General features: G+C 38.6%; 1 protein-coding gene across 2 annotated transcripts in view; it reads right to left on the bottom strand.

The window, feature by feature from the left end:
* Nucleotides 1–18,896, bottom strand: part of zbtb10 (zinc finger and BTB domain containing 10) — a 79,920-nt gene that overhangs the window by 34,626 nt on the left and 26,398 nt on the right. For both annotated transcript variants that reach the window (XM_028817583.2, XM_028817585.2), the window contains exon 2: nucleotides 3,962–4,871. In XM_028817583.2, coding sequence (XP_028673416.2) covers nucleotides 3,962–4,871 — 910 coding nt within the window. The remainder of the gene's footprint in view (nucleotides 1–3,961; nucleotides 4,872–18,896) is intronic.

Genomic DNA, 18,896 nt, shown 5'->3' with positions numbered 1-18,896 from the left:
GAATCTTAAAGGCTGTGAAGGTTTCTGCTTCAACTACAGGTCTTGGTAGTTTGAAGCCAGGAAACCCTTCTTTACACAAGAGTTGTGGGATTCTCAAACAGTCTTTAATGTACCCCCCCCCCACCCCTTAACTTCTAAGGGTGTCCACAAGTACGTGACACAAGTCATGTAATGTGCCAGCACTGCCAGATAAAGAAATTCAGAAGGCAAAAAGACATACAGAAAATGTAGGAATATTTATCAAATTAGTTATCTACTGTTCTTAGAAGTGATTAAAGTGCATTTTGCTTAAAAAAAAAAAAAATTTCCACTAATCTAATACTGAGGTTTATCTCAAATTTAATATAAATGTTTGGAAGTGCTGTAGTGTGCTTTACATTATGGTTTAGTTTTATGATGGATGTTTGGCTAAAAACACACAACTGTACACAATGGAAAAATGCTATTTAGACTAGGGAACCAGCTCTACATGAAATAAAAATCACTAATATCCCAAATGTAACAATATATTAAGCCAGTTCAAAAAGAAAAACACGAAGTAAAACAAAATAATACAATCAGGCATTCAGTTGCACAAAAAGTGGACACTTTATGTGATTAGATGCAGCTACCTTAGGCTCATTCAGTCTGACATAACTGGTGTGAACGCTCAGGAACAGAAGCTACATGTTCATTTCTTCTAAACTGTCACAACTGCCCCAATATTTCTCACAGCACTAAGACAAAACTGACATTCTCTCCTGTCATTTCAAGATGTGAATAACTCATTATGATTTGAAAAGCCAAGACAAACGTTATCTCCTAAAAACCACTTACACTAAGAGGTAAAAACCATTAACTAATACCACATGGATCAGTAACCATAAAATTGGAAGAGCAGGTTTGGATACAAAGTTAAAGATCTTTAAATAGACATTTCTTTTGAATCTATGGATGGCAAACTGCATAATTGTATAAAGCAGTAGGGATTAGATTAAAATGATTTTTTTTAAACATTGATTTGTTTATGGTCTCTGCCATCAGTGAGATAAACGAAATGTCACCTTTCTCCATTAAAATTTAGGTTTGGTCAATTAGGTTTCCCCATAAATCAACATTTGTTTTGGTGAAAAGGGTCGTGCCTTTGAAGGAATATTCCACTAGGGTTATGTGGTATTCCAGTACTGGAAATCCATTTATTCTGAGAAAAAGTTTTTGAAATTGAAAATTCCTTTATCACTATGCAACTTATTTAAATTGTTGCTTATTATTAAAAAAATAATGGTAAAGTTCAATGTTTTTATTAACCAGTTGACCAGACTGCCCTCATAACTGTGGGAAACTCTGAATTTCATGTAAGCATTTGTCCGCAAAAGTGAAAAGTATCAATGCCATCCACCATATATCCCACATCAGAATTTCTGGTAACACTTTACATTAAGTGTCCAGAATTACACTGTAACTACTATGTAGTTACCTGTATAAGTACAGTGTAACTATGATTTATTACTCCGTACTTCCTGAGTAATACAAAGTAATGCTATAGTTAATTACTCCGTTGTCATTGTTAGTCTATATAAATACAATGTAAAAATTTATCACTGATCCAAAAGCAAGTGTACTTGCATAGCTCCAATGTATCTGAACTTTCAAAATGTAATAAAAACATCAGGGTATGTAACTACAACTATGTAGCAGATGTTCCATGGTCGGAGCAATTGTAATGGAGGATTGCAGTGATAACTGCATAGGTTTTCGATGATATTTCAAAATCTGTTTTAAATGGTGAAAACACCTTTGCAAAATGGTTAACTTTTTCTCAAAATCTAGAGGGGCACCACCTTGACATGTTTTGCTTAAACAAGCGTTTAAACGCCACATTTTTGTAGTTGGTGCCACTGTACTTATACAGGTAATTACATAGCAGTTACAGTGTAATTATGGACACTTAATGTAAAGTGTTACCGAATTTCTCCTGCCTCCACACATTCAATTCACATGCAGGGGGGGGGCAAAAACATCTACCGTGAAATCATCAACAGTAAAATGTGCCTCATTTACTAGGAATCCTCAGTCTGTACTGAGGACTTAACTTTACTGTTCAGTGACCTGCAAAATGATAAGCACCATCTGATGGGTTTAACTGCCAGATAGAAAGGGTACATTACAACCAGCTGCTGCTACGATCCTAGAATACTCGATCTTTAAGCAAAGGATTATCAAATAAAAATTTAATTAAGCACAAATGCACAAACACTACAGCGAAACTTAGTCACTGGCTGATCGAGTCAGCTGGGAAGCCCAAAAATGTGTTGTAGATTTATAGAAAAACAGTTGCATTTGTTTAATTGATGAAAATGATATCCAGCAGCATTACAGATTTCAATCAACTACTCGATGACAATAAACAGCAGCTTTGGAATGCAGATGATGCACTGCCACAGGCAGTAAAGCCAAAGCTAAATATTGTTAGCAGCAGGCAGCAACGGCATCTTCCATATTAATAACTTACAGAAAATTCTGCTTTGACTGATACCGATGGCAAAATTTTTTTCTTACATGAAACTGGAAAAATGTTTCCTTTTAATATCAAGCGGCAGCACCAAGATCTTAAAAAAGTAAGATTATGCAATTCAAGTTATATCATGGTCCTCCCAGAGGAGCTGGAGGAGGTCTGGGCTTCCCTGCTTAGCCTGCTGACCCCACGACCTGACCTCGGATAAGCGGTGGATAATGGATGGATGGAAGTTATATTATGTAACCATGTTTACTGTATTTCCTGGTCTTATGACATAAATATACACCGTTTCCACTTGTTAAAGCAAAATCCACTAGGCCTAATTAAATCCTAACATACAGTATGCTACTGTTAGAAGAAAGAAATCCACATTTTCAAATTGCACAAAACAATTGCTAATAATGCCCTTTTTGAAAGTGGCACTATTTCAGCAATATTTACTCTTGATATGGCATCAAAAACTGCAGTTAAATAAAAAGATTTAATCAGATTAACAAACGATGCCCCCATCAGTCGGCTGCCAATCAAAATTGCCCAATATCCTTCTCAAATAACACAGAGATCATTAAACTTTTCCAATCTCAGTTCTTTTTTTTTCCTAGAACCTTGTTTTCAAATCTTTACAGTAATTTAGTTGTAGTGCTCCATTACGCAAAGTAATCTGTCATTTTGATGCCGAACAGACAGGCAGACTTTAGGAGGGAGTGGAGACAGGAGAAAAGTGAATGAGAGGATTTACCCTGTGCATGGACAGGAGCAACTGGGTATAAGAAAAGAGAGGGGAGAAGGAGTTTATACATTCGCATTTATTCCTGTAATAAAACCAGACACTCCTTGCCTGGATCTAGATGGTGAGGGTGAACAAGCTTGTGTTCAGTACAGCAGCTCACAATTTTAATTAGAAGACACAGATAAAGAGGAATTTGCCCACCGCTGCTTAGTAAACAGGCAGCTTAAGAGCAAAATGTGGCCAGTTGGCGTGTAAACGTGTGAAAGCATGTTAGCCTTGCGCTTTCTTGATAAACATTACTAGAATTGTGGCTTGTAATTATGACAATTTTTAGTTTGTTAATAAAAATGAACAGGTAACAACTGTTATTGGCAGCTTAAATAACTTAAAAAACACTTCAATAAAGAATATAAAATTTCGGCGTGGCTGGTTATGCATAAAAAAATGTTTTTCACTAAAACAGTAAAGAAAACAAATGATCAGTGATGGGCATAGGCCGTAAAAAACCATGATCGGAGCATCCCCTAACAAATAACCCATCAAAAACGTAGGAACAGTTGACTTATCACACCACACACACACACGCAGGACTTTCTTTGATGAATGCAAAACCTAGTTAAAAAAGTATCTTTCACACAAACTGAAATTATCAAAATGCTGACAAAAAAAGGATCACATTTAGTTCCCCTGGAAATCATGAAATAATAATTTCTTATTTAACACTAGGACTTCACCTGCATTCTCTGAAAAGAACTGTAGGTCATCTTTGGAGTACGACGCAGATGGTTGTACAAGCATGCCTTCCTCAAAACCTTCCTCTGGTTCTGGTGGGATATTATACACAAACCGCCTGGTTGTCTGATTTTTCCTCCTGCCACTGCCAGGCTCTTGCTTGATATTCTTCAGTTGTTGGGTGGCCGTTTCATTCCAGACGAATACTGTCCCATGCCCTTGAGGTTCATTCTCTGTGGACTCTGAAGAGTTGTCATATCCCCATCCAGAATTACTGAGCTGATAATTTTCATTAAGGGATCCTTCTATGTCACTTGGCTCCTCCTTGACATGGCTGCTTGCTTTGATGGACAATTTGGAGAGTATGCTTGTTGCCCAAAAATTGGTAGGTTTCTTTTCTGATCCTTTTGAATCTTTGTTGATTGCTCTCCGTCGGTTATAATCCACTACTACAGAATCAGGAGCTTCAGACTTGGTACTGATATTCAAAGCATCCTTAATGAAAGCGCGGCAAGATTGGACAACTTCAGTCATTTGGAGGTAGCTGGCTACGGACATCACCTCAATGGCATTTTGGCTTGTGAGAAGAAGATTGCCAGAATACAGAAAGTCTAAGATAACCGAAAAGCCCTGAACAGCAGCAACATCTAAGTGGGTGATCGTGGTTTGGTCACAGCTCTCATTTTTTGTTAAGCAATAGAGTGTTTTAAAGAAGCGGCTGCCTGCAACCAGGATGTTTTTGTGAGCTCTAAACACTTGCCCACTGACAACAATGTTAACATCACAAAGAATACCCTTTTTCCTCTGTTCATTCAGTTCCTGAAGTAGTTGGTAGCAATAAGAATTTTCATTTGGCTTGGTTCTGTAATCCTCAAATTCTTCGCCAACTGATTCCCCTAGTCTTTCAGAATCCTAAAGTAAAAAGATAAACACAATAGTTAGAATTTACACACTCAAAGAAATGAGTCATTTGAAAAAAAGTTAACTCCAAATTCATTGTTAGTATTTGGGGGTTTTGAGGAACTATACAAGCTCAGAGACTCTAGGTGTGTATTCTGCATTGGCTGGCATATTTAAAAAATCAGTTCTCCGCAAGGATAACCAATACTTGAAATGTTTTTATGAAGTCTTTTAGAAACTGCAGAATTACCGTTAATGCCTACTCCTTCTGAATGAGGTTACAGCGCTGACACACCAGCCACAATAGCTTACCAATGTTGTGCCAGTTGTAAGTGTCCAAAGAGGATGTGCTGAACCACAGCATAGACAAGAGTCTACCTGCTTTTTACTAGTTTCAACCAACCTCCACAAATCACCCGATCGCAAAAGGGAATGTAACCACAAGAAAAGTGTAAACCAGACTAGGATATGTGTGCATGTGTTAGAAAAATGAGAGGCAAAGTTCCAAAACTCAGAGTGGATGCAGCCAAAAAGTTAAACACTAAACCATAAGCCATGTGAACCATGTGAATTTCCCCTTGGGATTAATAAAGTATCTATCTATCTATCTATCTATCTATAAGCCTAGCCGAAACAGGGATTGCCAGAAGTTGTTCAAAGAAACACATTTGTCACCAAAATCCAAGACACTAAAACTAAATAATTTCAAGGACTTGTTGGACCAGAAGATAAAAATTCCAAAACTGCAACAACTAAAGATGTTAAAGGAGTGAATCCGTAATCTCCAACATTGCAATAAATTCTGCATGGAGCTTTAAATGTAAGCATTTGTGATGTGACTTTCTTAAAAGGTGGTCTTCTCTACTCTACTGTACAAAATGATGACATCCCTTGAAATTAAAAGTACTAATACAGGTTCATAAATAAATTAATACACAGCACACATGCATTAATGTTTCTTTAAAATTAATACCATCCAAAGACTTGCAACAGAGCAAGGGCTATGTGATAAGTCATTTTGTGCAAATGTTACTGCAAGGTGAGACAAGAAATGTTCTGAAGAACTTATAAAATATTCAGTGAATAGAAAGACATCCAAAGAGAATGGGTCACTCATTCATTCCCTAAAAACATCCATATGTAGCAGGGGACAAGAGCTTACCCCCAGTGCATCAAGCATAAGTCAAAGTCCAAGCTATTGCCGAGGACTCTTACTTACACTGGGAAATTAGATTTACCAGTCAACCACACTGGCATGTCTTTCGGCGTGTGTCCATGATATATGAAACATTAGAAAAATTGTGATGAGAACAGGCCATTCAGTCCAGCAAACTCGCCCGTCCTATTTATCTAGATTGTCCAAAATAAAATCAAGTTGAGATTTGAAGGTCCCTAAAGTCCTACTCCCCGCCACACTACTTGGCAATTTATTCCTTGTGTTTATAGTTCTTTGCGTGGAAAAAAAAACAAAACATTTGTGCGAAATCTGCTCTGAACAATTTCCAACCACGTCCCTGTGCTCTGGTTGAAGAATTTAAATTAAAGAAACAATTGGGATCACCTAATTCACCTCTTAATCTCTATTGGCTTAAATTGAGAAGATACAACTCCTTGTGTATCTCCTTCTAACTCAAATCCCTGCAGTCTTAGAATCAGCCTAGTCGCTTGTTTCTGGACTTTCTCTTGTGCTTCTATGCCTTTTGTAATACGAAACCAAAAACCAGCATACAGTACTCCAGATGAGATCTCACCAGTGATTAAAGAATTTAAGCATAACCACCCCTGACTTGTAAATGAAACATTGTGATAAATAATCTGATTTTTAACATAAATAATAAACTTTTTCATATTGTTAGTGAGGAGCCCTTTTACAAAACCCAAGGAGAATTCATTGAATTCATAATTCTGGGCTCATCAGGCATACACCCATACAATCAGATTGTGACACAGACTACGAATGCAATGAATGTAATTACCCCGATCTACATGCTGTCAAATGAATGAACCACACGCCGTGGCGCAACGTTAGAGGCTTCACCTCTGGGGCTGATGTCCGAGGTTCAATTCCCCGAGAGGGGGGGTGCAGTGAGTGTGTCCGTCTGATGAGCCCAGAATTAGGGCAAAACCCCTGTCGCGTACTCTTTGCATTATTTGACAGTAAACTATTTTAACCATTCTATGATCTACTTCTCGCAACTGAAATGAGGGCACCGTGGCGGATGTTAGCTGACCAACCACAAGCGTTACCTGGTAGGTAACCACCCATACAATCAGATTGTGACACAGACTACGAGTGCAATGAAAATATATAAATAAATTATGTATTGATGGGTGAACACTTCCTGAAAGAGACAGTTGTCCAAATGGGGTGGGTTTGAGGATACGACTGTAATTGAATGAAAAGATGGAACACTGGAGAGAGCAACATACTATTGTCCGTAACTGAAAACTGGGTTTGGCAGATACAGGCATATCGTTTTGAAAGTGTGTCCCTGTGCCTTATTAATTGTCATTCCAAAGGCCAATCTAACAAGAAATTGTCGGCGTGTAAAAGTAAAAGGCAAATTTGAATCTGATGGGGTCAGGGAAATCCGGGGAATATGGACAGTTTGTGAGGTAGGAGCTGCAATTGTTTTACACTCAAGTACGTTGCGGTGAATGCTGAGAACAGTCTAGTGCCTTTACAGAGACTTCTTGCTGGCATGAGTTTTCTGAGAAGCATGACGACTGAACCAATTTTAAGATCGACTTTATGCAGAGGCATGCCAGTGGGAGTAATGGCTCCCCAGCGGGTCATGGGAATAACGCCGCCGGATCACCAGTCGGCATCGTTTATGGTCGGAACTACGACGGTATGTGATGTTCTTCGAACCTCCCGACTTTCGTTCTTGATTAATGAAAACATTCTTGGCAAATGCTTTCGTGCAAATCGTTGGCTCTGTAGTGCGTGTGCCATGGTCGGCTGCTTAGTGAATTGTTGGTGGGCTGGAATTTTGCATTCCCAACAGCAGGGGTCGCCAATTCTTGTCCTAGAGGATCACCGTGGCTGTAGGTTTTCATTCTAACCCTTTTCTTAATGAGTGACCTGGTTTTGCTGCTAATTAACTTAACTCATTTTAATTGACTTGCTCTTGAAGACTCGGACCCCTTAATTGTTCCTTTTTCCTTAATTAGCAGCCAAACAATAATGAGATCCAAAATGAGCCAAAACAACTGGTGTCCATCACACAATATCTGAAAATGAAGAAAAATGAAGGTCTTAGGAATGTCAATATGCTCAGGTCCCCAAAACATTTGACCAGTGCTCTTAGAAAAGAGAAACTCAACAATTTCAGAAATGTCTGCTAACACACCACGAGAGCAGCAACATGCCACGAAATTAAAGAACGGGTTTAATTAACAACAAGAACTGGCACCTCATTAAGCAACTGGTTGGAGTGAAATTGGAGGAGTTTGAGGCCCTGACTTAGTTGTTCTTCTGTTAGCTCCCTCACTTCACATTTCATTTCTGTTTGGGTGCCATTCAAGGAAAGAAATTAAGAAATTCAAAAGGAACAACAAAGAAATTCAGGGGAACAAATCTTACAGCAATTCAATTAAAAAGAATTCGCAAGAAGTTAATTAGCAGCACAAGCAAGGCACTCATTTAAAAAGAAAGGGTTAGAATGAAAACCTGCAGCCACGGCGGTCCTCCAGGACCAGACTTGGTGACCCCTGCCCCACAGACTGTGCCCTGAATTCCCACTACGTTTAGTCTTATCACGAACTTCTCACGAGACCTTAACAGAAGCCTTCTGAAAACCTCGATAAATAATATAATATGCATTTCCAAAATTGTCTGCTTTTGTTGCTTCCTCATAGATTTCCAGCATATTAGTGAAAAACAGTTTCCAATTGTTGAGTATTGGTTAATACTCCAGTTCTAGAAATGTGCTGATACTGACTACCACAGAAGTGGAGGAAATCAACTTAGATAATCTTTTTAAAAAGGCAAAACTGAAATACAGTTGCTATGCAACACACATACACAATTCAATGAAGCAATAAGTCAATTTGTAAAAAGTGAGCATTATGACCAGTCAAGGAACAAGGACTCATTTTAAACGAAATTTTTTTTTTTTTTTTAAAACAACAGATACTATCTACAGTAAAACAAAAGAAACAGGAGTACACTTTGTTTTAAACTATGATATGGGTGCATAATCATGCAGAGCATTTTAAAGACTAATATCCAAAACATGCTTTGCTTTCTACCACAACTTTGAACCTCAAAAACCATCACAGAGGTGACGGAATCAAACTTCTGTGTGTGCAAGTTTTATTTTTACTATTTTGGGTTACGAAGCATTTAGTTGTCAGCAGTCTTTATGCAGGCAGACAACAAACCCTTTAAACCTTTATATACAGTAGTAGTGCAATACCAAGATACCACGAAAAAGTTGCAAGATGCATCTGTCAGGGTTTAGAAACACCAAACTTTGTCTTTAAATTCACGATCAGTTGAATTGTGTTTTTAAATTGCAGAACTTTGCCAGGGTTAGTAATTTTAGCAGAGTGGATCTGTGGAACAGAAATATCAACTTTCTCAGTTGAGCCAAACAAAGAAAATATTGGCTGTCTGTTAGTTTTGCAGGTAACGAGTCCCCTTTTAATAATTTAATCTTAAATCACTTAAACGCCAAGTCAAGTATGGCAGGATTGATTTTTACCCATCAATCTACACTCAGTACCCCATAATAACAAAGTTAAAGTTTGCAACGTTATTAAAGCACACATTTTGAAATTTCATTCCTATAAGCATTCAGACCCTTTGATGTGGCACTCCACATCATGCCCAGATACAAAGCTGTGACAGCTAAGAAAAACTAAAAATATAAAAGATTCCTTTTCTTTTTAATCCTATGATCTTCCCTGATGTTTATAATATATTGTCTAGTGACTTTTGGAGGAGGAGTGGTTGGCGTATATGACTAGATTAATCTAGTGTGCCATGGTGATTCCATAAGACAAGGATGGACCTGGCAATACTGCAAGAATCTACAATTTTTCTTGCAATCATCTCCCAATATTTATTTTATATGCAAAACTAGCTGTCCCCTGTGGCTCCGCCCGCATAGTAATGAAACGATAGCTAAGCAGAAGGCAAGGTACCCTCCAAAATGTGGCAAGTGCTACACAGACTCTAATGGAGGCGGGCACGTGGGTGAGGAGGGCCCACTTGTGACATCACGCAGCCTCGGTCTCAGATTTGCATGGATTAATCACTCCTGTAAGCAAACTATGATACTTAGTGCGATAAGACAAGTCACAAAATCAACCAGAATGTTCAAGCAAATTATAGAAAAACCCAATCTAAATTCATTAAGTAATTCTTTTGTGAACAGCAGACAGATGTACAGGCATTGGATTTATTAATGATAGATCTCTGTGTGTGAGTGAGACAGAGATGTAACCCAGTTCCTTGCCAAGCAGGTTTTGATAGTTTCTTCTAATTCCTTTCATTTAACACGTATCGTTTTATTCTGTAGCGAATTACAAAATCTGAAGTGATTTCGGACTTACAAAGTCATCCATCATCAGTTCAAGGTGTAGTTGTGTGGTATACCAGCAGGAAACTACCAACAGTACAATACCAGCATTTTGTTATTTTTAGTATCGAAAGTAAATGTTAATTTTTTTTTATTCCACAACACACACACATACTGAAAACTGTGCATCGAAAAACCAGACACCACCCAAATAATGCCACCCTGTCCATCCCCAGTTTTGACTTCCTCTTCTAAACATCAAGGGGGTTCCTTCCTTGCCTCTGCAACTTGTACGCCTTGATGGTAAGACTTGATGCACACAGGATGCTCCAAGAGGGAAGCGGCACAGAGTGCAGTGGAATGTGCAAGGCATCCAGGAGGCTGCATTAAGAAGGGTGGAGTGGGGACAACATGCAACGAGGGGTAGGTTCAGTTATTTCTTCAAATGGTCAGGAAACCATTTTGGTATACCTAGCCCAAAAAGCTAGTATTGATGCCAAAGTCCGAAGTTTAGTACCAATCCAACACTAGCTTCTGGCAACAGAAACTCAAGTCATATAAATATGTATGCAAATTCAGTTTTACACACACTGGCCATAAAAATCCATCCATCCAAATGCATAGACATTTGGTTTTGAGCATGTTCTCCCAGAAGTGGCTTTTTTAAAAACATATTAGCAAAAATACACAGGTTTGGAACGGTACGAGCACGACTGGATGACTTAACATTATGGACATGCGACAGAAGTAATGAGATTTTTATTTTTAATTGTTTGCGTTGGTTACCTTTGGCTTGTATTGCTTCATAAATATTATCTCCAAACTGCAGGAAAACTGGAGAATTACAATTTTTTCACAACAATAAAAAATAAATAAAAAAATAAAAACCCACCACACACTGCATGGCCAAAACAACAACAACAAAAAAATTGTATGGCCTATTCCTTTAAGAAGAGATTCTACTCCACTTTGCATTATTATGCCAGCCTTAGATGGGGTACCACTGGCACATCTACATTTGTCCACTGCAGACCTTTTTAATGTGCTTAGTAAACAAAACTCAAATGTACATTCGCACGCATGCACGCACGCACACAAAATATAAGAGGATAGATAGATAGGCAATCCTAGAGAAAATCTACAGTGAGAACATTAGACAAAACCCAGAAACAGAGCTGGGAAGCTGTAGCAATAGGTGGGTCATCACCAACCAGCTATCCATCCGTTTTCTTAAACAACTTATTCAGTGCAGGGTTGTGGTTAAACTGCTTGCTGGGACAGGTGCCATCAGGCGCAAGGCAAAAACAATTCCTGGACAGGGTGCCAGTGCATTCGCCAGTAATGAAAGGGAACTGTTAAAAACAACGGTTAAAGTGTTTTGTATTAGATAGATAGAGATAGAGATATAGAGAGAGAGATAGACAGAGATAGATAGAGATAGAGAGATAAATACTTTATTAATCCCAGGGGGAAATTCACATACTCCAGCAGCAAAAAATATTAAATTAAAGAGTAATAAAAAATGCAGGTAAAAAACAGACAATAACTTGAATAATGTTCAACGTTTACCCCCTCTGGTGGAATTGAAGAGTCGCATAGTTTGGGGGAGGAATGATCTTCTCAGTCTGTCAGTGGAGCAGGACAGTGACAGCAGTCTGTCGCTGAAACTGCTCCTCTGTCTGGAGATGATCCTGTTCAGTGGATGTAGTGGATTCTCCATAATTGATAGGAGCCTGCTGAGTGCCCGTTGCTCTGCTACGGATGTCAAACTGTCCAGCTCTATGCCAACAATAGAGCCTGCCTTCCTCACCAGTTTGCCCTCCATAACAAAAATCACAGACTCCAGCTTGGCTTGACCAGCTCCAAGTTGCATCTCCCCAACCCACACACCCCCAATGCTACCCCAGAGTACCCAGGAATTCAACATAACCTACTCTTATAACAGTCATTAAAAAAAAAAAAAAAAAAAAAAAAAAAAAAAAAAGAGGGTGGGAGAGAGAGAGAGAAACAATTTGAACAAGGTTTTGTTTTATACTCCATAATTTTCCCAAACTGGGACATGGGAGTAACTTTCTAAACAAGCACACTGCCAACTAATAAACTTCAACTTTCACAAAAACAGTTTCTTACAATTCCAGGGATACCATGCTCAACCAAGAGCTGGAGCCACTGAAGCACCGTATGCAGTTCTGGCTGCCATGATTAAAAAAAAAAAAAAAAGGAGACATAGCAGCATTACAATGACAGTGGAGACCAACCACAAGCACCTCTGACGGAAATGAACATCTCTAGTCTCGAGCAGAAAAGGCAAAAGCCACAAGTAATCCACAAGTTCACAACTCAGAAAGACATTAATAGGCTTCATTTAGCTGAAAGGTTAGAGAAGTGCGTGTTACTTCAAGACACCTAGCTGAAATACTGAAGAAGTGTAGTAGAAACACACACACACACACAGAATCCAACCGCCCTCCTTCATTCTGAAGCTTCCTATCCAGGCAGACTGACTGGTAATACGGCAAACTCAAGCCTTTTCTTTTGCAAGTCAGTTACAGCTTAGGATACAATAGAAAAATGCAGGATATCCAAAATTAAGAGTTACAAATGTGTGCATTACTGTGAGACATCTAGCTGCAATATCAAAGCACATGAGAGAGTTGATGAGATATCAGGGATAGCTATAGCAAAAATAGAATTCATACTCCACCACATCATTAAGGAATTTACTGGCACCAATTGGCTCTCACAGCTTCCAATCCGGTATATTTATACTACCGTGTTACTAAAATGAACGTGGTCTCATACTTTTAAAAATGGGAGTACAAGTGAACAGATAGAAATGAGGCTTGAATGTGTCCTTTGAGGCAGTGGTTCTTAAACGTTTTCCTCGCAACCCAATTTTCATCTTCTGCTGATCTTTGCAACCCACAGTTGCTGCAGAACGTCATTCGGGGATCCAGTCGCCATTGTTGAACTACCGCCAATCTTCATCCTTCCCCTTTAGAGAATTGCCCCTAGTCGTCATTAGTTACATTTTCCCTTTCTAAGTGACAACCCATAGTAAGGCTTTCCACAAACTGCATGTGACCCTTTCTCATTCAGTACTATTGCAGCTCATGACTCTGCATGACCCAAGTTCTGACATCATAGATTAAGAAATACTGCTTTTATGTAAACAAGTACTAGGGTTTTCTTAAAAAAAAAAATAAAACAAAATAAAATCAATGCTACACAGTACTAACTTCTCAGAACATTCCTTTCAGCAAAGCCAATGTCATACTACTCGACCTCTGGTCAGAAGGGATTTAAAACTTGATGACTGCAGTTGCTGATTTTGTCGCCAGAGTATATATTATACAACTAGATATCCCAAGGTATGTCAAATTGAATGACTGTAAGATGAATTTCTAGGTTAGTTTCACATTTCCAAGATATTGGGCACGTCCCGTTTTGACAACCAATAATGTGCTGCTGATGGAGATGTATTGCGCATAACAAGCAGCGCAGCTGCATTATATGCACTGCTCTTCTGGCCAAGTTCTAACTGGCTGTCAGCCCTCATGCACACAAGCCCAGCCCATGACTTGAGACGACAAAAAAAAAAAAAACACAAAAAAAAAAAAAAAAAACCACCACAACAAACCAGTTTGATCTTGTTGGGTCAAGTAAAGGGCTGTAGGGACAGACTCACTGGAGATATCAAACAACATGATTGGGAGTGTACTGTGACTATCTCTGACCTGCTAGGATAATGGAAATGAAGTCTGTAACTGCAAAAGATGCATAACCTGACATGGCCTTAAAACACCAAGAACTACCCAGTACACTCCCATTGTTGAAAGAAGCACTCAACAAAAAAGAAAATGGAAGGACAAGCCTCCAGAACAAACTATATTGTTGAAGATAATGGACAGCCATTCTTCTAATCTGTAGTGCCTTTTAAAGGAATACACTATCCGAAAATTAACTATGTTACTTACTCCATGTAGTTACTAGCAACAGTTGAGAAATTTTTTTGAATCATACATTTTTTAATCATCTTAATTCTGCATGTAAACACGATACAAGTAAATGGTGACCAAACTTGAACAGCAAATGTGTCCATGGAAAAAGAAAACCATTACCCGTCTTACATAATCTACATGTGTTTTGAGTATACAACTGAATAACTGACAAGCATTTGTTGCTGTAATATTGTTAAATAGACACTTTAGATGCATGCAGCAGCAGAAGCAAAAAAAAAAAAAAAAAAAGGACAAATACAATCAATAGAAAACATACAAATATTGTGCAAAAAAATAGCACATTAAGGCGTGTTTGGTCTGGTATGTCTGGAGGAAGCATTGAATTGCCCGATATCAGCAGACAGAAAATATCACCAAAGGCATTTCTTAGCAAACTGTGGAGGAGGAATGAGCCTGTGGCTAAAAGTGCTCCAAGACAGCGCCTCCTGAAGGGGAATTTTTCACGATGGTATCCAAGTTTGCCACCATTCTCTTTTTCACAACCTCTTCTATTCTCTTATCTTCCAGAAGAAAATCAGCACACATTATAAACGGGAAATACAAGTCACACGAGATTTGAGTTTTTTTAATTGGAGATGAGGCTCTTGACCAATGAATGAGGGGGCAGGGGCGGTTATTTGTCTGTTTGCAGCAAGTTTCGCAAGAGCCAGTCAAACAACATAGGGTCCATTTTACAAACAAGCACATTCACAGACAAAGAAACAGCTTTAAAAACACACACACACACACACACGCAACCACCCTCATTATACAAGTCAGTAGCATGGTAATTTAACATCTATCATTAGTAATTGTGCCAGTAATAATATAATTTTGGGAGCAGTTTCTGCCCCTGTGTTTCGAGGGACAAAAATTTAAATTATTTGAACTGGGTACATTTTTGACTACCCTAGTATTCTGAACACGTGTCAGAAGTAAATTTCCAAAATGTGCCCAACAATTGCAAAACAGCTAAATGCGAGTCATTCCTCAGTTTTAATTCATGGCATTTTTTCTTCAGCTGTCTATGAACAGAATGCTGGTTCACCGTAGTGCTTTACTCGTAGTACAGTAACATTTGTGTCAAGTGCTGATGAAACGCTAATTTTGGTACACAGCAGCACTTGCCTTCACTATATTTTTAATGTCACAAAAAAAGATTAATTACATCCGGTTATGACAGGCGCTTATACCAGAGGATAAATCTTTGTTTTTATAGACTAACATGCTTGTGTCCTCTGCAGTATTTGATACAAGCAGCTTTTAGTTTTGCATGCTATGGTGTTATACTCATTTAATTTCAGTTCCACCATACAAGAGGGTGTTCTCTAACATATGTTATCATTGCCGTTATTATTCACACATTAATGGCAAAATGACATGATCTCTTCACAAATATCCAACTTGAGAAATGAATTCTACAAGGAAATGTTTCTTCTCCCCTACTCTTTATTTAATTATTGTTTAGGCTTTTGAAATCATTTTAGTTGCTGCTCTTAGAACCTGCATCAGCCTCTTCAAAATCCTGAAAATAATTTCATACACTCAACTAGCTTTAAACCGCTAGCTGGTTTTTGAGAAATGCAAGACACTTTGCATCAGTCCTTCTATGGGAAGCTCAACTAACCCGACTGACTAATTACTCCCTTGTCCTGGTTAGTTTTGCATTACGTTTGAGAAGTCCAAGTGGCTGTAATTACTGCTTTTGAGCAGGCTGCTTTTTCAGTGCAAAGATTAAAGTACTCTGTGCACCTCGTGGATATACAGTGGTGTGAAAAACTATTTGCCCCCTTCCTGATTTTCTTATTCTTTTGCATGTTTGTCACACAAAATGTTTCTGATCATCAAACACATTTAACCATTAGTCAAATATAACACAAGTAAAACACAAAATGCAGTTTGTAAATGGTGGTTTTTATTATTTAGGGAGAAAAAAAAATCCAAACCTACATGGCCCTGTGTGAAAAAGGAATTGCCCCCTGAACCTAATAACTGGTTGGGCCACCCTTAGCAGCAATAACTGCAATCAAGCGTTTGCGATAACTTGCAATGAGTCTTTTACAGCGCTCTGGAGGAATTTTGGCCCACTCGTCTTTGCAAAATTGTTGTAATTCAGCTTTATTTGAGGGTTTTCTAGCATGAACCGCCTTGTTAAGGTCATGCCATAGCATCTCAATTGGATTTCAGGTCAGGACTTTGACTAGGCCACTCCAAAGTCTTCATTTTGTTTTTCCTTCAGCCATTCAGAGGTGGATTTGCTGGTGTGTTTTGGGTCATTGTCCTGTTGCTGCACCCAAGATCGCTTCAGCTTGAGTTGACGAACAGATGGCCGGACATTCTCCTTCAGGATTTTTGGTAGACAGTAGAATTCATGGTTCCATCTATCACAGCAAGCCTTCCAGGTCCTGAAGCAGCAAAACAACCCCAGACCCATCACACTACCACCACCATATTTTACTGTTGGTATGATGTTCTTTTTCTGAAATGCTGTGTTCCTTTTACGCCAGATGTAACGGGACATTTGCCTTCCAAAAAGTTCAACTTTTGTCTCATCAGTCCACAAGGTATTTTCCCAAAAGTCTTGGCAATCATTGAGATGTTTCTTAGCAAAATTGAGACGAGCCCTAATGTTCTTTTTGCTTAACAGTGGTTTGCGTCTTGGAAATCTGCCACGCAGGCCGTTTTTGCCCAGTCTCTTTCTTATGGTGGAGTCGTGAACATGACCTTAATTGAGGCAAGTGAGGCCTGCAGTTCTTTAGACGTTGTCCTGGGGTCTTTTGTGATCTCTCGGATGAGTCGTCTCTGCGCTCTTGGGGTAATTTTGGTCGGCCGGCCACTCCTGGGAAGGTTCACCACTGTTCCATGTTTTTGCCATTTGTGGATAACGGCTCTCACTGTGGTTCGCTGGAGTCCCAAAGCTTTAGAAATGGCTTTATAACCTTTACCAGACTGATAGATCTCAATTACTTCTGTTCTCATTTGTTCCTGAATTTCTTTGGATCTTGGCACGATGTCTAGCTTTTGAGGTGCTTTTGGTCTACTTCTCTGTGTCAGGCAGCTCCTATTTAAGTGATTTCTGATTGAAACAGGTGTGGCAGTAATCAGGCCTGGGGGTGGCTACGGAAATTGAACTCAGGTGTGATACACCACAGTTAGGTTATTTTTTAACAAGGGGGCAATTACTTTTTCACACAGGGCCATGTAGGTTTGGATTTTTTTTCTCCCTAAATAATAAACACCATCATTTAAAAACTGCATTTTGTGTTTACTTGTGTTATATTTGACTAATGGTTAAATGTGTTTGATGATCAGAAACATTTTTGTGTGACAAACATGCAAAAGAATAAGAAATCAGGAAGGGGGCAAATAGTTTTTCACACCACTGTATTAGGGCTGTCGGAGTAAACGTAATGGACATTTCTTGACGACAAGGCCTTACTCAAAAGCAAAAACGGACATTTGACTGTTACCTCTCGTATTATGCCAGACAGACAATGCAATCCTGTGGTATTTTGCAGAACTGTTTTTGCACATCACTTCCATGATCAGCCTTTTCATAATTTTTAAAAGGTCAGCCAGATAATCTGCATTAGCAAAACTTACAGCCAAACCCTTTCACAGTGTACCTGAAGACACTTTTTGTACTCTGCTGATTTTTTATTTATTTTTATTTTTAATTAGAAGTGTACTTGGAGTAGATCTTTTAAAACTTTTCCAGTAAAAACAAATTGTACTGCACTTGAGGCAGTCTTAATTGGAATATTCTTGATGGTTGTTTTATGCGAAGTTGTCCTCATTAATGCAAACTAAAAAGGTCTTAATTCTGATTTCTCTTATTTTTATAATGCTTTAAAACCTTTATATAAAGTGTGGTGTTACACAATTGGCCTCCATCTTACTTGGCTGCTGGTTTGATTCATAATGCCCAAAATATATTTAAAATGTTCTTTTTCAGTTATTCTTGTGTGTGTATACATTTATCTATTTAAGTAGATATTTACGAGGTGTGATCAAAAAGTACAGTGAATGTTTAAAAAAAAAAACACGTTTATTGCAGTAAAAGATTTACAAGTACTAGACATGCTCAAAATACTCTCCTCCACTTTGAATGCACTTATGCCAACTCTCCTGCCACTTTGCGAAGCAGTTCTGGAAGATTCTTTCGAGAGTGTCTTTAGTTGGGCTGTCGTGGCTGCCTGGATGTCCTCAATGGATTGAAATTCAATTAAGGGTACAGCCCGAAATCGCATGGTGACAGATCCGGCGAATAAGGTGGGTGCGGATATAGCGTAATGTTTTTATTCGACAGAAATTGTCATCCTGATCTTTACTCGCCTTCAACCGAGTCAGATCCATTACGAAATCGATCAAACCACTTGTAAACAGTCTTAATTGTCGGAGCAGTGTCACCATAAACCGATTTTAACATCTGATGGGTTTCCTGAGCTGTTTGCAATTTGAAACAAAATTTCATGTTAATGCGTTGCGTGATATCCACTAACAATGAC

Source organism: Erpetoichthys calabaricus, chromosome 13, assembly GCF_900747795.2.
Source record: "Erpetoichthys calabaricus chromosome 13, fErpCal1.3, whole genome shotgun sequence".
NCBI lineage: Eukaryota > Metazoa > Chordata > Cladistia > Polypteriformes > Polypteridae > Erpetoichthys > Erpetoichthys calabaricus.
This window is presented reverse-complemented; position numbering and strand designations above follow the sequence as displayed.